This window comes from Tursiops truncatus, chromosome 5, assembly GCF_011762595.2.
Source record: "Tursiops truncatus isolate mTurTru1 chromosome 5, mTurTru1.mat.Y, whole genome shotgun sequence".
NCBI classification, from domain to species: Eukaryota; Metazoa; Chordata; class Mammalia; order Artiodactyla; family Delphinidae; genus Tursiops; species Tursiops truncatus.
In genome coordinates this window covers 87,244,481-87,269,236 of record NC_047038.1, presented here as the reverse complement: position 1 = coordinate 87,269,236, position 24,756 = coordinate 87,244,481, and the positions used below count along the sequence as shown (strand labels likewise).

The 24,756-nt window shown below is 38.2% G+C and overlaps 1 protein-coding gene across 10 annotated transcripts in view; it reads right to left on the bottom strand.

The window, feature by feature from the left end:
• Positions 1-24,756, bottom strand: part of RUFY3 (RUN and FYVE domain containing 3) — an 84,311-nt gene that overhangs the window by 33,004 nt on the left and 26,551 nt on the right. For 9 of the 10 annotated variants that reach the window (XR_012332024.1, XM_033857121.2, XM_019932675.3 and 6 more), the window contains exons 2-4: positions 3,489-3,662; positions 2,733-2,850; positions 1,805-1,906 (exon numbers count right to left, since the gene is read on the bottom strand). Coding sequence is in view for 9 of the 10 variants with exons in the window: in XM_033857121.2 (XP_033713012.1) it covers positions 1,805-1,906; positions 2,733-2,850; positions 3,489-3,662 (394 nt within the window). In the remaining variant the exon portion in view is untranslated. The remainder of the gene's footprint in view (positions 1-1,804; positions 1,907-2,732; positions 2,851-3,488; positions 3,663-24,756) is intronic. The other variant, XM_019932676.3, reaches the window with a different exon arrangement.

The window sequence follows — 24,756 nt, the reverse complement described above, 5'->3', positions numbered from 1 at the left end:
CACTAGACCCTACACCACTTTAAGGCTTGATCCTTGGAAAGTTGAGCCTTCCCCTTGTGGAAATAAATAAGCTCTCCAGAATGGTTACTGTTCTTCTTTCCCCTGATTTGTTTAATTTTCTTAGGCAAGAAAACAGCAATCAATGGCACACGCAGCTGCAGCAACATTAAAACAATGCTCCATGTTAGGATCTGCAGTGCAATTTTTTGTAAAAACTAGGATCTTGAAAAATTCAGCCATGTCTTTAAATTCTCGATTACTTATTCTTCTTACAATATTTCTCAGAGGCAGTCTGCTACACTTGAATTTCTTTTAGTAAATATTAATGACCTATAAAGTATATATTAAAAAGTACACAAATCATACAATACAGTGGAATGAGTTTTCACACAGAGAACACACCTATGTAACCAGCACTATATTAAAAATCAGTACATCATCAGAACCTCCAAAGCCACCTTGTGCTCCCTTCTACTCCGCATTTACTACCCCTACCCTGCCAATGGTAGCTCTTTCCTGACTTCTATCATGAAAGATAAATTGTGTACGTTTCTGAACTTTATATAAACGGAATAATGCAGAATGTATTTTTCATGTCTGGTTTCATTTGCCCAACATTACACTTGTGAGATTAATCCATATGGCTGTGTGTAGCTGCTATATGGTATTTCATTGTATGAGTATACCATAATTTACCTACCCATTCTACTGTGAATAGATACTTGGGGTCTATTACAAACATTTGGGGCTGGTACAAACATTGTAATAACTATGAACATTCTTGTTCATGTCTTTTGTTGGATATAACTATGCATTTTTTATTGGATATAACAACTAGAAGCAGAATCCTCGATCACAAGGAATGCTCATGATCAGCTTTACTAGAGGATGACAAACAGTTTTCTTAAATTTCTATACCAATTCACTTATCAGCAGGACATTGAAGTAACTTCACATCCTCACCAACACCTGCGATGACCTGTCTTTTTCATTTTACCCATTCTGGTGGTTGTGTGAGGTTATCACACTCTTGTTTTAACTTGAATTTACAACATGGCTAATGAAGTTAGGTATCTTTTAATATTTTTACTGGCCATTTCAATTTTCTTCTTCTGTGAGAGGCTTGTTCAAGTCCTTTACCCAATTCTGTCTTTGCTCGTCTGCCTTTTTCTTTTTGGACTGATGGAGTTCTTTATACACCATGAGTATGCATAATTTGTTGAATATATGTATTATGTATTGCAAATATCTCCTTTAGAGTTATCGGTTACCTCTCACTCTTAATCTCAAGAGTGACTTTTGACGGACAGAAGTTCTTCATTTTAATGTAACCAATTTAGCCATTTTCTCCTTTACAGGTAGAACTTTTTGTGTTTAAGAAATTTTTGTCTACTTTATGTTTCTTCTAAAAGCTTTATTGTTTTCTCATTCCCATTTGTACCTATGACCCAACTGGAAATTTTTTTGTGTGCTGTATTTGAATTTAATGTTACACGTCAACTTCCTGTCTTAGTGAGCCTGGGTATATGCTAAGGTGTCAAAAGCCTTCCCTGTTAAGTTTTGACCTGTCCTGCAAAGGACCATACATATGCCACAGAGACAGTGTGAACACACTTAATGTAAAAACATCTGTTCTTGCGTATGTGTGTGTGTGATGTGGGAGAAGGTATTAGCTGAGCTACGTGAAATTGTCGTGAATCGAATGTTTCTGACCCCCCAAAATGATAAATTTATATGCTTCAGCCTCATATGATATAGAACATGGGGAGAAAAAGAAGGAAGCTCAACGAGAAGATCTTCATACCTGAGAAGTTCCTTTTTATTGATCAGAGCTTTCATATACTCTGAAAGTTTCTTTTGCATCAATGCCAAACGAAGCCAGGCTCTTCCTCTGCCTACTGGTGTCCTACAAAAACATAGAAACCAACTAAAAGTAGCAGAGCTAGAGGCCACAGTGGGACAGGTCCATTTACTCCCGCTAACGGGCCCCCCCAGTGTAAGGTGCACAGGACGTGCCCCTCACAGCCTCTGCCACCACACTCCTGTGGGAGGACTTCTGTGTGGGCCAGTGGGAGCCAGGGGTGTGTTTGGGACAAATGCTCTCGTGAGGAATTAATTACTGACTGAGACTATGATTTGAAGATAAGACCTCTGGAAGGCCAAACTGAAAATGCTCCATCAGACTAGTTTTGGTAAATCCTCATAAATTTAGTGAGGATCATGTAAGGACCCGAATAACAATAATCAGGACACAGGCCACTTAGACCTCTACTTGATTACAATTAGACCAATCTATTTGGGAAGGTGATTACCACTCTTTTTCAAGTCCCAAGGAGGTTCCGGGTGTCAGATCCTGAGGCTCACTTGACAACTGTTTTAATCTTGGTTCTCATCAAACACATTGTTTGTCTTAAGTCCAACACGCCACCTCCCTAGATCTAACTTCTTGAGACTCACTAGCTGATACCCACAAGTGTTTTTAAAAAAAAGAGAACATTTGGTATTTTAACATGAAGACAACCTTTCTTAGATTAAGAATAATTATCCCTCACACTTCTCATTATTCTATGCTACCAGTTCTCTCGTAACATCACTTATTCATAACAGCATTTTGCATTCTGGACTGTCATGAAATAAATTATTATGATCACCGTTGTCTTTAGTCTCATTCCTAAAGGAGGTAGTTAAAAAGAATGTTTTCCCTGACACACAGAATTGAACCTTAAACTTACTTAAGTCCTGGAAGGTCTTTAACACTTGCTGTTATCTCTGCAGCTTCTGGAACAAGCTTTTCTACCAGTTCTAGAGGGCCCCAGAAGGATTTATTTTGTCCAAGAAAAGTTTTCTTAGCTAAGGCGATAAAAACAAAGCAATATTTTAACATTTTTCACAACATAAACACACTCTCAACACACACATACCCTCTCCCATCTATTCAGTGCGCTTTTCCGGGAATTAATCCCAGGTTATCAGACAGTTCTAAAATTATTCATGCTTTCATAATAGATAACATTTCATAAAAATCAAAAATCCCCTACTTTCCAAGACTCGGTCCTTCCTCTTCCAGGAAGAATTTATGGACTAGCTGTATAATAACGATAAAATATTTTAACAATATCATGCTTAAAGCCGTGTGGTATTAGTGAAGAAAACAGTCCAGGGGAAAAGAATATGTAATCCAAGAACAGGTTATCAAAGATTGGAGCAGGAGGAGGAAAAGAAGCCAAGGTGAACAAGACCAGGTCCTGTCCTCAAAAGCTCACAGTTGGGCTTCCCTGGGCTTCCCAGAGCCATGGCCACTGGGCCTGCACAACCGGAGCCTGTGCTCCGCAGCGGGAGAGGCCAAAACAGTGAGAGGCCCGCGTACCGCAAAAAAACAAAAGAAAAAGACTCTTATTCTTTGGCTCCACCAGGAATGCTTCTCTTCTGGAGCATGTATTGCTAGGAAACAGGTGTGTGCACATTTGTATTTGGAGGCCACGGTCTACCTTTCAAGCCGTGTTTCAGGCAGTGCTCCATCACCACAAAGAACTGCTGGAGCGGTGCGTAGTCAGAGTCCAGAGTTCTCCCTAGGTTCAGAGCAGATTCAATCAAGCCCTTGATACTCAGCTTGGCCATGTTCATCAGGTTCATGCGTTCGTTAGCCATGAGATAATTAGGATCTGCAGCCAAAGGAGAAAAGGATGAAGCCTGGTTACTGGAAATAGCGCATTAAAATATTCAGTATAAGTTCACTGTGTTGACATTTGCATTGATGGCACAAAAGCAATAGCGGGTAAGACTGTTGGTGTCTTGGCAAGAATCAAGGCCTTGGCACCAAATTATACTATTAGTTGTTGTATTCTTCCCCACCATGTGCTTTCCTTTTTTTTTTTTAAAAAAAGATGCCAGTCTCCCTTAGGAATATTCTTGGTGAAACAGTAAAAAATGTATTTATTTTATAAAATTTTGAGCCTTGAGTACAGTCTTTTAATATTCTCACCACTGCCTCTGTTACCAGCCTAACTTGGGTCCGTCACAACTCAGTACTGCACAGTCTTCACACTGGGCTGCTTCCACCCTTGCCCTGCCTCACCCATTCTCTACAGCTTGTGAAGCGCTCTAAAAAATAAAGCTGGGCTTCCCTGGTGGCGCAGTGGTTGAGAGTCCGCCTGCCGATGCGGGGGACGCGGGTTCGTGCCCGGTCCGGGAAGATCCCACATGCCGCGGAGCGGCTGGGCCCGTGAGCCATGGCCGCTGAGCCTGCGCGTCCGGAGCCTGTGCTCTGCAACGGGAGAGGCCACAACAGTGAGAGGCCCACGTACCGCAAAAAAAATAAAATAAAATAAAAAAATAAAGCCAATGTAGAGAAAAAGGACAAAGTGCTTAAACTTTGTTCCAAATACGCTATGTGCATTATTAGTATTTATACTAGTTAGCATTATTATTTAAACTATGCATTACTAAATGACTAAAAATAATTAACATTATTAGTATAATGAAGTATTAGAACTTAATCAACTCCCCGATTTTTTAAGACTTAACATAGAGCACGTGGCTCTCATCAACCAAATAAACTCCCTGAGGAAAGGGACTAAGTACCACATTTTACCTGACATCCTCCCAAAAGTTAAATGTGTTAAATTTCTATACGAATTGAAAAAGGCCTAGAGATCTATGAAATATTTTACCTTTTTTAGGAGGACTAAAAGTAGTACTAATAAAAGCCATGCTCCCATAATAGAAATAAGCTACAGCGCAAAGCAGAGATTATTTCATTCAAATTGTCCCAAGTAATTTTCTTCACACAGTGTTTTCATTTAGATATGCATTCACAGTTAAATGAAGCAGAATCAAATAGTCAAATTCTAAGCTCATCTTCTCCATTAAGTTTAAGGACTTGTAGGTTTACAGTGCCCACTATACAAATCTTGGTTTGTTGTAGTGTTCTCTGAGGTAATAATTTTAGAGGATACTTTATTAGGAAAGTCAGAATTGGTGTATGTTGCCACGAATTCTCTCTTGCACACCAACAAATGTTTTAGGGCCATGCCTCAAATCTGGCTCTCTCTGTTCATTGTAGGTCAACTTGACAAGAATGGAATAAACCCACAAGGGACGTTGAAATACACAAAAAACTACCCCCTGACAAACTGCCATGAAGAACAACTTTATCAGATATTAATTTCCAACATTATTACCAGCATTTATGTGCACTGTACTGTTTCCGACCTATAATCCCTGGGAGAAAGGAATAGGGCAGGGGTGTGTGGGTATGCATGAATGTTTGTGGAGAGCTCCTGGATTCTCCATTTAACATAAGAAAATGTGGCTGAAGTTGGATTAACTGGCAGTCCATAAGGTACCACTCCCTCTGCCTTAAGTCTGTTGACCAATAATTCAGGGAGCTAATAACAAAATTAAGCAATGCTCCTAGTCAAAGTAAATAATCTAATTCCAACCTAGTGAGAACTAGTCACGTGGGAGAGCTGGATTTGGAATATGTACAAAACACGATGCTTTGAGGCATTTTTCCAGAAGTGGTGGTACTGGCTCTTCTACATTGCCTCATCTCGTTCTTGTCATCAGTAGCAGAAATGTTTAGGACATCTGGTCAGTGGCTGGGACGCATTAAACTACAGAAAGGTGAACTACTGCCTAGGGAAATTAAATTCCTGATACCTTAGACTCCATTAGTATGGTGCTATAACCTATTTGAACTAACCTGCATCAAACATAAACAACCCACCCATTCTTTAGAAAATAATACTCTCAGTCTTGGCATTACTAATATTTTGGGTCAGATAATTCTTTTTGTGGGGGGCTGTTCTGTGAATTAAATTTAGCAGCAACCCATGCCTTTACCCACTAGATGTCAGTAGCACGCTCTAGTCATGATAACCCCAAATATCTCCAGATATCGCCATAAGTCCCTGAAAGACATCTCTTACCTGTGGAGAACTACTACCCTAAACAAATGAAAGAAAGTCAAACAAAATTCAGCGTAATTTGACAACTAGACATAAGAGCTCAAAAGAATTTTTTGCTCATTATTAATTGTTTAATTAATGCAAAAGTTCAATGATTATTTAATGCTTACTATTATCAAAGTGGTGCGGCACGGCCAAAAAAAAAAAAAGATTTTGTGGAACTAATGTATGCTGTTTGTTTGGCTGGGGTTTTTTGGGCGTACCATGCGGCTTGCGGGATGTTAGCTGCCTGCCTAGGGATTGACCCATGCCCCCTGCAGTGGAAGTGTGGAGTCCTAACCACTGGACTGCCAGGGAATTCCCTGTATGCTGTTAAAAAGGGAAGGGCTGCAGTGACCAAAAGAGAGCATGGGGGGACTTCTGAGGGGCAGGTAAATTTCTCCTTTTGATGGGGTGTTAGTTTTGTGAAATAGGTGAGTATGTGAAAATTCATTGAGCTGAGTACTTATAATATGTGACCTTTTTTATATATTTTACACTTTTAACTATAAAAGGCTTTAAAAAGTTCTGTTTTATTATATAGACCAGAAAATTATTTTAAAGTGCGGGACTTTTACAATGTTGTCTGTCATACTTTTTCTATGAGAAAAATAATTAAAATTGCAATTATTCACAATGCTAACATTTAACACTATTTTTCCAAAAGTGAACTTTTGTTCGTTCATTCATTCATTCATTTTTTTCAATAAATATTGAACATCTACTTGGTGTTAGATACTGTATTTAATGCTGGGAATCCAGAGATAGAAGACCTAGTCCTCGACATCCAAGTTCTTATTATTTATCAAACTTGGGTTATACAGATGTCTGGAGAACAAAACAGGGCAGCTTACAGAGAATACTTGAAACTTCAGGATAAACATTATCATCTTCAACAAAGATTAATTTTATTTCAGGACAAATAAATTAAAATGTTTTTATGTTAAGCCATATATATGCATTCTATGGAATCAAATGCAAATTTTATATATATTTTTAAGGCTAAGATAGTAGATATGAAAGTGATGTAGGATTTCATGCAAGCTGCGAGTCTGATACAATTTCCTCTGCCATTGGATGTATTCTGAGGGAAAGTTTAAGAAGTGTCCATTACCCATGGCTATTACTTAACATTATACTGAGGGTGGAAGACCAATGCAATTAGAGAAGATAAAGAAATTGGAGACATATAAACTGTAAAAGTGTGGATCATATATTACTGCTCTCATACAATCTGATTTTGCACCCAGAAAAAATCAAAGTAAACTAAAATTTTTACAAAAACATAATAATTCACAGAGGTAGCAGAATATAAAATTAATATATAGAAATAACTAGGTGCCAAATACGGAGGATGAGACTTTTGAGTTCAATCTTAAAGGACAAAGAGAAATTAGTCAGGCCAGGAAGGGTTAGGAGTAGAGCTGTGAAGGGAGTAGGATGGAAGGACAGCTTGGGTAAAGGAACAGAAATATGAAAGAACATGGCATACTAAGGAAAACCAAGAAAATGCCGTAAGTTTATGATACACGTGAGTAAGGGTTGTGAGGTAAGACAAGGGAAATAGGTAAGGGAGAGATTGCTAAGGACCTTGTTTAAGGAATATGGATTTTACCTTAAAGTCAGTAAAGATTTTGATGTGAGGCGTAATGTCACTGATTTGAATTTTAGAGAAGCCATTCTAGCAATCTTGTGGAAGATGGATCGAAAAGGAATAAAATCTCAAAGCTGGGGAGCAAGTAAGGGTTTACCACAAAAACTGAGGAGGAAAATTATAATATGGGATGGAATTGGAGCAGTGTGTGCTTGTGGAGAAGACGGAGTTAGCTCTGAGAGATGTTCTAGGGGTAGAATGTTAGGATTTCAGGACTTGATCACCAGCTGGATTGAGGGAAGAAGGAAATAGAATGGAGAGCAACTTCTGTGTTTCTAGTTTTGGTGATTATTTGATTGTTTCTACATTTGGACGGTGGTACAAATCACCTTGGTGGGAAACACAGTAGGAGCAGTGGACTAAAGAAACCATGTAGAAATGACTGTAGTTATAATAAACCATATTGGTTTTCAAAGTCCTTTTAGGAGCGTATGGGTCTTCATTACACCTCTTCAAGGCTGCTAATTTCCATATGAGGAAATTCTAACAAACTTTACAGAGTCATGTGGTTCATCTAGTCAACAGTGATGACAAAAATGGACCCAAAGTCACATAGCTAAGAGCGACAGTGAGTCACACTGTTCTGCAAACCAATCATCTAACCAAGACCCTATTTTATCTCCTTATAGTGCAGTGACTAAGGTTCATACCGAGAAATATTGAAATGTTTTATGAATAATTGAAGGAAAAGTAAGTTATCTTTAACATTATGTTAATATTAAGTATGTTACATCATACCCAATTCTTGGTAAAGTGGGAATAATTCATAGGTAGCACAACAGTTACTTTTATCTTAATGTGAAACAGAACAGTTGTCCTACAGAAATTTCCCAATGGTACCTAAAAGCATTAATATGAGATTTAAAATGACCAACTAACAGAAAGATATTGAAAGGAAAGCTTACTTGATGTTCAGAATGACTGAAGACCAATGACTCCTAAATAAATCTACTTTGAACTTTTGCTGTAATAGTTCTTAGAGTATAAAATTAAGCATAAAATGAGTTGTCTGTGATAGTGAAAGAAATCACTGAAAGTACTAAAAAGATCTTTAATAAAACACCGTTTAACTAGTCTGATGACACTTATTTGTACAAAATAATTATGAACTTTTACTCAATCCTCATTTAAAAATAATAAAGTCTTAAGACCCTTAGATTATCTATATATGCATCTATATCTGTATTTATCTATTCTCCTTAATGGCATTTCAGATATCACATAAGCTTCTACTCAAGAATAATGAAGAGGAAATTCACTTAAACAATATTTTCTCTGGGTTGAAATCTGTTAAAGGAGTTAATCAAGAAAATTTAATCACTAATTTATTTATCCTGATTGCTACCTTTCCTTAGTAATAGCATAATCAAAGATATACTTTGCTAAAATTAAGCCTTATCATCAGAAAGATTATATCCACCCACTACTCAATCTGTTTGATATGAATCATCTATGCTAATTAGCTTATTATATGATGCCAGGCAAGGAATCTTACTTCTTTGGGGCCTCAATTTCCTCATCTGTAAACGTACTTATTCAGTAATTTTTTTTTATAAAGACATCACACACCCGCACCAATCATAATGACTAATTGCAGCACTAATTCTCAAGCAGGGGGCACATTAATATGCCTGGAATGGGGTGAAACAACATGGCTTGGAAAACCCCACCAACCACTCTGATACCAAATGAACTAGATCCTTGCCACTCCAAGTGTGGTCCTGGAACATCAACATTGGCATCACCTGGAAGCTTTTAGAAATGGGAAAACTTGGGCTCCAATGGTACTACTGAATCAGATTCTGGACAGAACCTAAAGCAATTTGTATGTGCATTAAAGTTAGTGAAGCACTGACCTAGCTCTTCTAGCTCTAGCATGTCATAATTCCATGATTTCACAGATGGCTTCCTCAAGGCCAACCAATAAATACATTTATCAGTAGAAAGCCCCCAGGAGAAAGGAATAATAAAGATCGCAGCAGAAATCAACAGCAAATAACACTATTGAGAGAAACCAGTGAAACCCAAAGTTGGCTCTCTGAAAAGATCAACAACATTGACAAATATTTAGCTATACTGACGAAGAGAAAAAGAGAAAAGACTCAAATTACTAAAATCAGAAACGAAGAGGAGACATCACTATTGACCTTACAGAAACAAAGAGGATTATAAGGGAATACTATGGGCAACTGTATGCCAACATATTAGGCAACCTAGATGAAACAATTTCTAAGGACAATTTCTAAGACAGATAAACTACCTAAACTGACTCAAGAAGAAATAGAAAATCTGAATAGAACTATAATAAGTAAAGATATTAAATTCATAATAAAAAACACACCCCATAAAGAGGCCAAAACCAGATGGCTTCACTACTGAAGTTTACCAAACATTTAAAGAACTACTACCAGTTCTTCACAATTCCAAAAAACAGAGGAAGAGGAAACACTTCCCAACACATTCTATGAGACCAACATTATCTGAGACAAAAATCAGACAAAGACATCGTAAGAAAACTACAGATTAGTATCTCTTGTTAATATAGATGCAAAGCCCTCAACAAAATACTTGCAAACCAACTCTAGCAACATACAAAAAGGATTATACAATATGACCAAATGGTTTCTTAGATGACACCAAAAGCAAAAACAACAGAAAAAATAAACTGGACTATATGAAAATTAAAAACATTTGCACTTCAAAGGACATCATTCAGGGAAAAAAAAGCCCATAGAATGGGAGGAAAAAATATAAATCAGATCCAGTATCCAGAATATGTAGAGAACTCCTACAATTCAACAATGAAAGACAAATACAGCAAGTCCCCTACATATGAACCTTCAAGTTGAGAACTTTCAAAGATGCAAACGTGCATTCCCATGTCCAATCATGTAAGTTAGCTCAGACGTCTGTGAGATTACTGTACTGTAAGATTAAAAATGTTTTCCTTATTTTTTGTGTTTGTTTTTTTATGTATTAATGTGAGAAAAGTATTATAAGCCTATTACAGTACAGTACTATATATCTGACTGTGTTAGTTGGACACCTAGGCTAACTTTGTTGGACTTAATGAACAAATTGTACTTACAAGCACACTCTCAGAACGGAACTCGTTTGTAGGTAGGGGACTTACTATTACCCAGTAAAAAAGAATGAGCAAAGGATTTCAATAGACATTTCTCCAAAGAAATACAAATGGCAGGACTTCCCTGGTGGCACAGTGGTGAAGAATCTGCCTTCCAATGCAGGGTACACTGGTTCAAGCCCTGGTCTAGGAAGATCCCACATGCTGTGGAGCAGCTAAGCCCGTGCACCACAACTACTGAGCCTGCGCACCACAACTACTGCAGCCCATGCGCCTAGAGCCCGTGCTCCGCAACAAGAGAAGCCACCGCAATGAGAAGCCCCTGCACCACAACAAAAAGTAGCCCCCGCTCGCCGCAACTAGAGAAAGCCTGAGAGCAGCAACAAAGACCCAACGCAGCCAAAAATGTAAATTAAAAAAAATATATTGATAATTATTGAAGTTGGGTGATGGAAACGTTAGGGTTTCTTATGCTACTCTCTCTACTTTACGTACTTGAAAAATCTCATAATTAAAAATAAAAAAGAGAGGAGCTTCCCTGGTGGCGCAGTGGTTGAGAGTCCTCCTGATGATGCAGGGGACATGGGTTCGTGCCCCAGTCCAGGAAGATCCCACATGCCGCGGAGCGGCTGGGCCCGTGAGCCATGGCCGCTGAGCCTGCGCGTCCGGAGCAGCGGGAGAGGCCACAACAGTGAGAGGCCCGCGAACCAAAAAAAAAAAAGAAAAAAGAGGTTCTGCTTTCTCTTGCTTCAGGACAAGGTTTAACTGCTAGCCTCCAATAAGAGTCTAGTGCTGCTTTCTTCCCTGAACATTACCAATATTCCCGTTTTGATTGGCATTAGCATTGAAATGAGCAAGCTTATTTGGTTATTTAAATTCCAAAACCATTGTCTATGTACTCTTACTTATTCTTCGTCAGGTATTGTGGAACAATAAGAAATCAATCAATTTCTCTATTTATCTAAGCCCTCACTTCCTAACACAGAGCTCCTAAAACCTAGTAATTTCCCAAGTGATAAGGGCATCTTTTGTTATATTTGGTTCTTGTTTCTAGTTCTGAAATAGCTCCAGAGTTAAAGGTATTATAAAAGGAGCATCTTTGTTATTTATAACAAGTCCCTTTCAAACACAGAGTTTATGCTAATGAGGTGAATTTTAGAAAGCCCCTAAGGATGGGAAGGCTGGTTGCCAGGGGGAACCAGTGGTGTGATAAGAGGATTGGAACTTTCAGCCATTCCCTCCCCCACCTCCAAACCCAGGGAGGGGGGACAGGCTGGAGAAAGAGCTCAAACATCAAAGACCACGATTTACTCAATGATGCCTACATAATGAGGCCTGCATAAAAATCCTCAAGAAAAGTGTTCAGAGAGCTTGTGGTCAGTGAACACATCGAGCTGCTGGGAGGGTGATGTGCCCAGAGAGAGTATGGAAGTTTCATGCTCCTTCCCACATACTTTGCCCTATGCTTCTCTTCCATCTGGCTGTTCTTGAGTTGTGTTCCTTTATAATACACCTGTACTTTAGCAAGTAAACTCTTTCCTTGAGCTGTGTGAGCCAGTCTAGCAAATTATAAAACTTAAGGAGGGGTCATAGAAACCTCTGATTTATAGCTGGTTGGTAAGAAGGACAGGTGATAGCCTAGACTTGTGACTGGCATCTAAAGTGAGGGGGCATCTTGTGGAGTCTGTGTTAACCCCAAGTAGACAGTGTCAGAATTGAACTGGTGTTGGAGAACTGGTGGGTGTGGGAAAACTTCCCCACACATTCAGTGTCAGAAATGTTGTGAGCAATAGAGGAAAACACTTTTCTTTCAGGTATCCATTTCTCTAATCTTTAAAAAATGTCCGTTTCTAATTCCAGCTTGCCCAAGAGTTCCTAAGAAACCACACTTTCTTCTTCTTCACTGCCCTCCCATATCATAATACAATCAATTTTAGTTTGGGAAAGTTTCCCAAACATCTTCAAGTACCTTTACCTGAAGAATTCTGCACCACAGAAGAATACCCAGATATCTGGGAACATCTAGAAGTTGGGACAATAGTCAGTCTTCTCTGTTTTGATGCAACATAAGAAACTTAGGTGATAAGTACAAATTCAGGAATTCCTTACTCTGCTCAATTTACTCCATAGAAATAAGTTAAATATTAGGGGGCAACACAGTGATCTAGCATAGTTAGATCTCTGATCTAGAAGAGTTAGAGCTGTCTCTCTCATATTCCCTGGGTGATATTGGAGAAATTACAAATTTCTTTATATCTAACCTGTAAGATACTGAGACAGACAATCCTCCATGGACTTCTTGTGCTACTACATGTCTTTATGGGTTGTATCAAGACTGAAAGGCTCTCAATGCTCTTTGACCCAGGCCATTTCTCAGGGTTCTTTATGCAACTGATCATCTTAAGAGAGGAGGCTTTCCTACTGCTTCCTATAAAAACAACGGTGCCCCAAACTGTGTTCCTCAGCTGCAACACTGAACCACAACGTGTGTAGCATTTTTCTAAGCAATACAGTGTCTCCCAGGTGCAACTCTGGTGCAAGAGGAACTGACACAAATGTGTTGATGCTCAGACTGCTTGCAGTGTCATGAGAAATAAAGTCTTTTGTCATGTCCTTCACCAGTATCCAAGAAATAGGCTAATTTTTTAGTTTGTAAGTAGAGTAAACCCCAACCTTGACAAAATATAGGAATAATCTCTACCCTTAACTCCTTGGAATATTGTACACTTGTGCTCCAAATGAGACAACACCAAAAGTAATATAGTTAAAAGCATGATAAATTCCAGTACAGGATTTGAGGCAGACCCTAAATATGAAATTCACAGAAAACATGGAAGAAAGTATTCCAAATGGGGAGAATGGGTATGTGAAGTGAGGTGAAGGAAATAAGAATGGTGTGGGGAGTTCTTCCTGGGGAGAACTGGAAAACAGGAAAGGTAAAGTCAAATGACAGGTCTCTAAAACTAGACCTGCATGTCCAGGAAGCAGGCAATGGGAACCAATGTAGGTTTTGAGCAGGGAAGTCACATGATTAGAACTTTGTTTCAGGATGATTAGTCTGAAAGGTTTATGCAAAGAGAATCTGAAGAAGTTGGGGGAGAGGATCAAAATGGCTTCACTTGAAGAACTGGACCTGTTAAGGATACAGAGGAGTCGAGAATAACCTAAAGTTTTTGCCCTGTGAGCCTCGAATACTGTGCTGAAAATGGAAATGAAAAAAACTGAATAACTGTTTTGGAAGTAAGGGGTAAAATCAGCTTGGCTTTGGATACAATAAAGGATACAATGATGTAGAAGCATTTGAAACATAATTTTCATCACATAGTTGTAAATACAAACTAAAGTTTGGGTTGGGATAATCACTAGCCAAGGGATAATAGTACCAATGATTCGAAATAAGATGTTTCCATCAGAGGAGATGGTTTAAAGAGAAATAGACGGATGCAAGGTAACTGGCCTTTAAAGGGTGCCAACAGTTATAGGCTAGGAACAGAACACAACATACTGGCATTGCTGGAAGAGCTCTTTTGCTTATATCTTGGTAGCTAGAGCTGAAATGGATATACACCAGAGAGGCACTACGGGATACTGGACTATCTTTCAAATTAAAGGTCACAACCCCTTAGTCGGGTATAAAAATCGATTTAGTATGTCCTACAGTGTAAGGTTATACGTTGTTTCATGAAACTTTTGTTCTAGATATTTAGAAATAAATGATGTGTGTATGGAATTTTGATGAAAAAGTATTTTTGAGAGCCAACTAGGTTTGAACTTTGGTATAGTGGTTAACAGCACAAGCTCTGGAGCTAGTCTGTTGGACTTTGAACTCTACTTGAACTCTTCCCCTGGCTGTGTAACCCTAGGCAAGTTCCTTTTCTCTTTTCTTTCATTTTTTTTTGCACTTATTATTTTGAGACAATTATAGATTCACATACAGTTGTAAGAAATAGAGAGATACTGTGTACCCTTAACCTAGTTCCCCCAAAGGTAACATCTTGAAAAACTAGAGTAACTTATCACAACCAGGATATGACACTGAACTGTATCACAAGGATCCCTCACTTTGACCTTTTACAGCCCACAAGCACTTCCCTCCTGTCTCCTACCCCCTTATAACCCATAGCGACTAATCTGTTTTCCATTTCTGCAGTGCTGTCATTTCAAGAATGTTATATAAATGGAATCATACAGTATGTAACTTTTAAAATTGGCTTTTTTTCACTCAGCATAGTTCATGAGGGATCCATCTAGGTTATCAATAGTTCGTTCCTTTTTATTGCTGAGTAGTAATCCACTGGGGAAGTTTCTTAACTCTGTAGACCTTACTTCCTTCATCCATAAGATAATGATAGGGTTTTGAAGATTAAACAAGTTCATGTATGTTAATCATTTAGAAATGCTTGGGATGTACTAAGAATAAAAAATTGTGGGACTTCCCTGGTGGCACAGTGGTTAAGAATCTGCCTGCCAATTTAGGGGACACAGGTCGAGCCCTGGTCTGGGAAGATCCCACATGCCGCAGAGCAACTAAGCCCATGTGCCACAACTACTGAGCCTGCGCTCTAGAGCCCACGAGCCTAGAGCCCATGCTCTGCAATAAGAAAAGCCACAGCAATGAGCAGCCTGTGCACTGTGACGAAGAGTAGCCCCTGCTCGCCACAGCTAGAGAAAGCCGACGCACAACAACAAAGGCCCAACACAGCCAAAAATAAATAAATAAAAACAATTTTTTTAAAAAGAATAAAAAATTGTTAGCTATCAAAATTATTATGGTCCTCCATAAGTAAGTTTAAAATTTTTATTTAATTTAAAATAAACCTTCATTGAATGTCTATGTGATACAGTGCTAGATGCTAAGAAAATTTCTTAGATATGTTCCTTCCATTTTTCAGAACGGTGGACATCAAGTCTCAACTCACAAAATATATCAAGGAACCAGTAAGCCATCTTGATGAGGTATTATTTCATACAAGTTATATTATTTCCCTAATTCAAGTAATGTCCCAGCCACTCCAATGCTCAGAGAGATGAGTAATCTGGGCAACTGCAAGTTCACATAATCGGTTTAAAAGGTTTGTAGTAAGTACAGATAGGAATTCAATATTTATTGAGAAGCTAAAGGTAGTAAACCATGTGCTTTTATTATTTCATTTAATCTTCATAATTTTCTAGTGAGTTTCAAAACTTTTAGACCTAAATTAATAGCATATAATGAGATGAGATGTGAGATAATTGATCAATGTTGTAAGCATGATACGATTCCACCCTAAGAAGACATTTCATATTCTACCAGACGGGAGTTACAGACACATTGACTGTAAAACCAACCATCACTGTAAGAAATCAGTTCACCAGAAAAACCTTCAATCTTGCCAAAATCAAAACAAAATAAAAGAAAAACCAAACCCCAAAGCTAACAGTTCAAATCTGTGACCTCCTAGAGTTTGTTATTTTAAAAAGCAGATTTTCAGGAGGCTGGAAGCCAGTGTTAACACATTTCCTATTAAAAAGCCACCTCTTATGAGACAACCATAACAACAGATAAGAAACAGAATTAAAACAGCTCAGCAGTGAAGGTCTCCTGACAAGATCTGAGCCTACATACATCAGCAGCTTTCTCCGGTTCGGACTGCAGGCTCCTCCCCAGACCCTGAGCTGCTCTGGGTATTACATGTGGATAATACTCCATAACTCATGTTCATTCTTGTTACAAGTACTCATTTACAAAAACTCTAAGTTATGTAAACAGTAAAATTCTAGCATTTCATATAACTGAAATGAGAAGAGATGTAGAAAATTGTATAAAAAAGACAAGGATGAAATGACTCAAAAAAAGTTAACAAGTAAAAGCCATTTTCCTTCCCCCTTCCTTCCCCTTCTGACTTTATTTTTTTAAGCTATATTCCAGAAAGACTTTTCTATAAGTAAGTTCTTGGCCAACATTACCATATACCACTTTACTGGTAATCTACTAAGATCATCAAAGTAACACAATTTACATCTTCTTACATGCACCCCTATGTTCATAGCAGCACTATTTACAGTAGCCAAGACATGGAAACAACCTAAATGTCCATCAACAGATGAATGGATAAAGAAGATGTGGCACATATATACAATGGAATACTATTCAGCCATAAAAATGAACAAAATAATGCCATTTGCAGCAACATGGATGTAACTAGAGATTATCATACTAAGTGAAGTAAGTCAGAGAGAGAAAGACAAATACCATATGATATCACTTATATGTGGAATCTAAAATATGACACAAATGAACTTGTCTATGAAACAGAAACAGAATCAGGGACATAGAGAGCAGTCTGGTGGTTGCCAATGGGGAGGGGGTGTGGGGAGGAATGAACTGGGAGTTTGGGATTAGCGAATGCAAATGGGTATATATAGAATGGATAAACAACAAGGTCCTACCGTATAGCACAGGGAACTATGTTCAATATCCTGTGATTAACCATAATGGAAAAGAATATGAAAAAGAATGTATATAAGTGTATAAGTGAGTCACTTCACTGTACAGCAGTAATTAATACAACATTGTAATTCAACTATACTATAATAAAAAAAATTCACACATCTTCTGGGGGTTTCCCTTTTTGATTTCACCTATGACAATCATTCACAAAAATTCCAGCAAAAAGAAATGAAAAGGAGGAGGCTGACTCTTAGAGTAGGCTTGATTCTTGCAGTAGTACCTTGTATCAAAGAAATAGAATTTTGCCAGGGCTAAGTCATAGGGAAGAAGTTTCTAAGAAGGGCACAGATTTGTTGGCCTATATGCAGCATTTTTCTTTAGTACGTAGTCTATTAAAGGAACCAAAACCTTAAACCTATCTAGTGCCTGGTAAATAATAATAATAATAATAATGATAATGGCAGCTAACATCAGTACTCACTGAATGAATCAACACTGTCCTCTTTTCTTTCTTGTCTATGAACTGTCAATCAACTAGACAATACTGATCTGCCTTTTCATCAAAATACATGTAACTAATTATATTAAAAGTAGAATCAAAGATGGAATAAAAAGATAGTTTGACTATAGGAAATGAGATGAAACTCAGGATAATTTACTCATTCAAAGTAAAGTGCTGAAGAAGAAACTATTGGGCATCACTGGAGAGAGAAAACTGCCTTAGTTTTTTGTCTGGTGTGACCAAGTCTACGGAGGACAATACCGTCCTAAGTCTGATACGAATACCAAGAAGTTTAAGACAATCTCTGCTCTCAAGGATTTTACACTTTAACTAGGAATGTAAACACACAAGAATTAGAGAACAAGTAAAAAGCCTTAGGCTCCAAGTTCTGCAGGATTTGAATGAATGGAGAAATGAACTGGGCCAAAGCTGTCAGGGAGCGCTTCACAGAGCTCTCATCTAGACTAAATGGGGATGTAGGGGGCACAGGGGGAGGGAGAAGGGAAGTAAGTGCTCCGGGTGGGATGTCACAGGAACAACGCAGGAGAGGAGGCTGAGGTCAGCTCATGCAGTCAGTGAAAAGGCCAGTGTGGACAGAGTGGTGGGTGTGCGTGTGCTAGGAGAGCATACACTGAGGCTGGGGGACTTGTAGGTGCCCAGCCAAAGTGGGAGAATGTAAAATGATAAAGTGGAGCCAAACTTCAATTTTTCTATCTTTATTATCAAATGTGTAAATCACCTTGAGATCCCTAAAGTTAGGTGCCAATTACAGAAGAAATAATTATCGGTTTGGGGAACCTTCATGCATTTGAACATATGTGCTACTTTTCAAGGTAATTCCACCAGAAGGGAATGCTATTACATGACCAAGCTCAAAATGACTTAATGTTCTGGGAAATCTACAAATCAGAGCAACATTCCAGGTACTTGAAGTTCCTGGGATCTGTTTGTTTTTAAACTGCTTGTTCACGGTAATACATATAGATATATATATTTCTTTTCATGAATGATAAAAAATTTACATCTTCCTAACACATGAAAAAACAGCCATAGAAAAATGATATAATCTTGAAATAAAGTCCCCTTTGAACATATTAGTATCTTAAAGGAACAGCATAAACATATATTAATCCCACTTTACTTGGAACCAGAAAGATAAAGATTTTTAAATGCAAGACTCTGAAAACCTAATCCTGTGCGAAGTACCTGCACGGAAAATCTGGCGAATATGCTTACTGCTCCAGTTACAGTCATGGGAAATAAAACCTAAAGCGGACACGTCCTCTTATGGAAAACAATCAAAAGGTGGTTAGAAGATTAAAAAGAAAAAGAAAAGAAAAAGAAAACTGAAAGATGTTGGTGTGGCACGCACCTTCTGTATCATCGCGCATTTGCTCCACCAAATCTGTCAAATCCTCCCAAGAGTCTTTGCAAACAGCAAAAAGAAAGGAAAAGAAAGATAAAATGTCATGCAAGCCAAGAAAGAAAAGTGTTATTAAAAACAAGGTTTCAAAAGGGATAACTGAAAGGGAGATGCCTAGAACTCTTTGGGCTTAACTCAGAGATTAGCAGTGAAAAGCGCTGGGAACATACCCAAAGAGGAATGTGACACTAACCGAGCAGAAATATCAACTATGACTGTTAATAGGTCTCAAAGCTAAGATTAATAATTTCAAGGCTTCTAATTTCACAGATTTTCTATGGGATCTGTATATCCCATAAATAACAGACTTTATTTTCCCACTGAAAATCAAGATGAGACTCTGTATTCTAGTGTACACAACACTGACCTCATTCAGTATTTCTTTTGTTCCCTTCAGTGAAGCTAAAAAAACATGTGGAATGTTTTTTAGACTCAGGCCAAATATCATGATGCAAAACTAGTGACTTTTCCTAAAACAACCAAAGAATACCCTAAATACCTTCCCGAGCCTTCCACCCAAACAGCTCTCCTTCCCCCAAACAAAAATAAAGGAAAAGTTGCTGTTTTGAAGATAAATCACTTATAATTCAAAAAAGACAGATGTTTATTCAGTTAAAAGTATAGTACTCTCTCTCCCCTCTTACTATAAACTCAGTGTTCTTGTATACAGAATATTCCATGTGAGACAAAAGGACACAGATGTCACGATTACAAGTATAATAGATACTTTATTATAGTGTCTTCTAATAGTGTCTTAAAGCTGTAAGATCATTATCTGTTCTGAAATGAATTTTGAGAACCTATAGAAATTTTTTTAAAAATGGATTAGGTTCATCCTTCAGTAACTCTGAAACCATGGTATTATACACAACTGCAATATTCATAATTAAACCCACCAAATCATGTGAATTTTATATGTGTAAATACGCAAATACAAATAAAGGTAAGTTCTCAGAGGATGAAGCGTAACAGAAATGACAAAATGGGCAAAGAATACTTTGCCCATGACAAGCCCTCTTTCTTGAAAAATTTATCATGGAAGCCAGCATAGGGTCTGAAGCAATAACTTGGAGTAATGATCCAGAAAAAGAATTTATCATTTGTCCTACTCACTAGTTCATTATATTAACACTGTAATTAAACTGGTCAACTTTGGTTCTCACGTGGCATAGTGATTTTCAAGTGGAATGTAAGCATTCATTCTAATGTGAAATATATGTTCAGTTATCCTGTAAAGACGTGCAAAAAACCCCACAAATATATAAAAAGTTAAAATTTAAATTCAGAAAACAGGGAAGCAGATGGGGATCTAGTAAAGTGACATGTGATTAAAATGAAACTTTTTTGAAAACTACATATATAGAGATTATTGGTTAGGTCAGACACAAAGATAAGCAATATAAAAAGTAATATAAAAGGTAATATAAAAAGAATGCAAGTACCTATACCCTATTACACTTGTACCGTTCCCCAATTCAAAAGTTTAGAAATCAATGACTTAGAAAACCAAGCACAGGAGTACAGCTCAGAGAACCAGGATTAAATTCCTAACTTCTGTCAACATCCCAAGCAAGTCACTTTATAAACAGAGGTAGGAGAACATGATAGTTCAGAGAACAGACTCAGGAGCTGGAACACCCGGGCTCACGTCCCAGCTCCACCCCTGACTGTTTGTATGACCTTGGTCCAGGTACTTCATCTGTTTTTCCTCAGTCAGTTTCCTCATCTATAAACCATGGACGAGAGGATTACCTATCTTACAGCCCTGCTGCAAGGAGTAAAAAGAGTAAATACAGGTCCAAAATCTTTTAGCTGAATATTTTCTGGCCAAATGTATTCTGAAAGGCAGAATTTTATTTTTTTTAGAAAGGTAAAACGGCATATACCGAGGCCAACGTGTAGAACCAGCAGGGCCTGAGACAGCACTTCACAAGCAAGCACATCAGCATTTCTGCAGGACACATATGGATATTCAGATTAAATAGGATAAAGACTATAAATAGCCTGAAGTAAATTCAGGTCATGTTTTAGCATCAAATGAGTTCAGGCAAATTTATGAAAAATGCTTTTGGCTTTAAGAGCTTTTTTTTGGATTTATGTCTAGAACACTTAGAAAGTATCTCATACAGAAAAAGCACAATATTATTATTTTACAATGAATTTGTGTTAAAAGACATCATATATATATATTTGCATATATGATTTTCAAGTATAATCCTCTGAAAATATAATATGTTACAGATTTATATTATGTAGGATTATAGATTCATAAGAATATTCTTTTAACGATCATGTTAGTTTGCCATACAGACTTGCCATGTGACCTTGTGAAAATCCGTAAGGTGACTTCCTATTTTATTCTTCATTTCTTTAACTAAAAACTACATTTGTCACCTAATAAAAGTCTACTCTATTAAAGCAAAATATAAAGAAACTCCAAGATTTGTGCAAAGAAGAGCTCAGGAAAGTGAATTTCTAGTTGGAAATGGGTGTGGGTACAAGGGATCTCTCTGATTTTCCCCTTGGCATGGGCCACCTAGAGCACTTTTCTGTTCCAACCAGACATATTTTGTTTTGTTTCTAAAACAACATTTAAAATTATGAGTGTCAGAGTGATGGAATCAATTTAAAAGAGCCCTCCTCCCCAGAAAGGTAAAAGGTATGTTTTCTCCTTTTAAAGTTGTTACCCACTTTACCTTGGCATGCTCACAGTTTTATTGTAATAAAGAATGGATACCATAATGCTCTTTTATAACCCCCAAAGAAGGATTTATAAAAGATTTTTTAAAATTGTGCCCTCTGGAATATGTTCAAATTATTAAAACAACAACAATAAAAACAAAAGTATGTAATACATGAATCAAAGAGGTGGGTGGCAGCATGACCAACTCTTCTCTTTCCCAGAACATTTCCTTTTCCTAGGGATAATACTTTGTTGACTTGAGCATGTTTTGCCTGGTCTAAAAAACTATATTACCTTTCATTTGTATCATAATACATATTCACAAATTGCAAAGAAGCATAATCTAAAGCCTTGCTGGTTGATACAAAAGATAGGTCTGGATTAAAATTTTGCTCTAGATAATGCATAGTGCAGAGCTGTAGCAATCAGAATTGTGCCAGATGTGCACTATATTAAAGTGAATGGTAAAGGGGAGCTTCCAAAGTTACTCTGGCTGAACAGACACCCTCAGTTCACTCAAAACACTGACTCATAAGGAAAGGAGTGCATACCTTATAAATGCCAAGTGGATTGTCACAGGGTGTGGTGCCATGAGACCAATGCAGTGTCAGGACCACCACTCCACTCTAAACGCTTGGATTTAAAGCAGTTAAAAATGCTGCTCCTAACAGACTCTATCATCTTATTTTTAAGATGCATATGAACAAAGACATCTTTTAAAGTCAAGAGATAAGAGACAGGCTGGAACTATACAAAGGCCCTGAATTAGGAAGCATAGGTTATTTGAGGTTCACTGAACCATTTCCCGGCTAAACATGGAGACTAATTTACTTAGCTCTGGAAATATTTAATTAGGTGGTACTGTAAAATAGTTGTTCTTACGGTACGTGGTGACTCAATGATGATGCAGTGTGGTCTGGTAAAAGAGGGCCTAGCTTTGACACTGGACCCTGCATAGCTACTTCTTTTTTCTCTCCATGAGGGAGAGCTGAAGCTCCATCCCTCCTGAGAAGCACTGGAATAGACTCAAAGTGCTTCTCCATTGTTTATGTACCCAGGCTTGTGAGATCTCTCTTCTCGATATGTTCTCTCTTCAGGAGTATTATTACTATAGACAAGGGAGTTGCAGTCAAGTTTAGAGACAAAAGCAACCAAGTTACACTGTCTCCTTGAGGCTAGGTGTCTTTGATTTAGAGTGTTACTTTTTAAAAGTTTACTAGAGTTTCTTGAGAGTTTCTTGAGGGCACAGCCTTCCTGAAGCCCCAACCACTGATCACAAATAACTCTGAAGGACTGTTGTGAAAGTGAATGTTAATTAATTTAAAGTACTTAGCAAATCACAGGTACTCAATGTCAACTTTACATTTATAAGAAACCAATATGTGCCCTGTATTTTGATTTGGCTACAAACTGGAGTCCTCTAAGTATATTTGCCATAATTATTCAAAGGAAATAGAGGTAATGGGATTGGGAAAACAAACAAACAAACAAACAAAAAAGCTAAACTAACTATTAAACACAGGGAAAGAACATAAGTCAATGTAAGTAGAACAAGGACAAATTTAGCAGCTGAGACACTGTTAAACAATAATATAATTAGGTTGGTAACCTAATAATAAATATTAGCAGAGGAACTGTCAAGCTAACTTAAAAAAAATGCTAAGAGGTCCTGCTATATAATAAACCAGTAATTTAGGCCAAGGTCTATCTTCTCCTCAAAGTATAATAAAAAACAAAAATATCTGCAAAGAAATACAAATGGTCCTGGAAAAGGTAATATTAAGTTACTGTGGGGCTTCCCTGGTGGCGCAGTGGTTGAGAGTCCGCCTGCCGATGCAGCGGACACGGGCTCGTGCCCCGGTCCGGGAAGATCCCACGTGCCGTGGAGCAGTTGGGCCCGTAAGCCATGGCCGCTGAGCCTGCGCATCCGGAGCCTGTGCTCCGCAATGGGAGAGGCCACAACAGTGAGAGGCCCGCGTACCACCAAAAAAAAAAAAAAAAAAAAAAGTTACTGTGACACTGTGATTTATAATAAGAAATATATCTTTGGTTTTCATGCCCAGTCCCTGACAGAGGCCTCCTGAAACCGTATAAATTCCTAAGTGCTAAGAACAGTAGGAGCATCTTTTGTTCTAATCAGGTGACTCTGGGTGGCTCCTGAATGGGATCTGGTTCCCATCATTAGAAGCTTGGAATTATCAGCAACACTCCCCCACCTCTCTGAAGAGACGAGAGGGGCTGAAAATGGAGTTAAAAATTGGTCTTATCCATGTGAGGAAGGCTCCTTAAAATCCCAATAGTATGGGGTTTGAAAGCTTTCAGGTTGGTGAACACATTCACACACGGGGAGGGCGATGCATTCCAACTAGACAGGGACAGAAGCTCCTGTGCTCTGGGCCCTCCCAGACCTCACCCTACGTATCCCTTCATCTGGCTGTGCATCTGTTTCCTTTATCATATCCTCTAATAAACTGGCAAACGTTAAGTTAAGTGTTTCCCTGAGTTCTGTGAGCTCTTTAGCAAATAACTGAATATAAGAGAGAGGTCATGGGAATCTGTGATTTGTAGCCCAGCCAGAGAGAAGTGGTGGGTGACCTGGGGCCCTACAACTTGCATTTGGCAGCTGAAGTGTTATGGTTGTGGGCTGGGAGGGAACAGTCTTGAGGGTCTGAGCCTTTGATCTGTGGGATCTGATGTTATCTCCAGGTAGACAGAGTCAGAAAGGAGTTAAATTGTGGGACACCCAGCTGGTGTCATGGAATTGCTTGGCATTGGGAAAAATCCCACACATTTGGTGACAAGAAGTGTCGGAAGTGAAGTGTTCTGTGTGAAAGTAAAAGAGAGACACAAGAGGAGGAATGCAGGTTTTTCCAATACAGTTATCAACATTTGAGCCGTTTAATATTTGCTGAGCACGAACGGGGAGCACAGGGCTTTCGAAGGGGGAGCACAGGGCTTTACTAAGGCAGTTAGGACAGTTAATCTGTACAGAAGAGACAAAGATGAAGTATCCACAGACACTGCCCTTGAG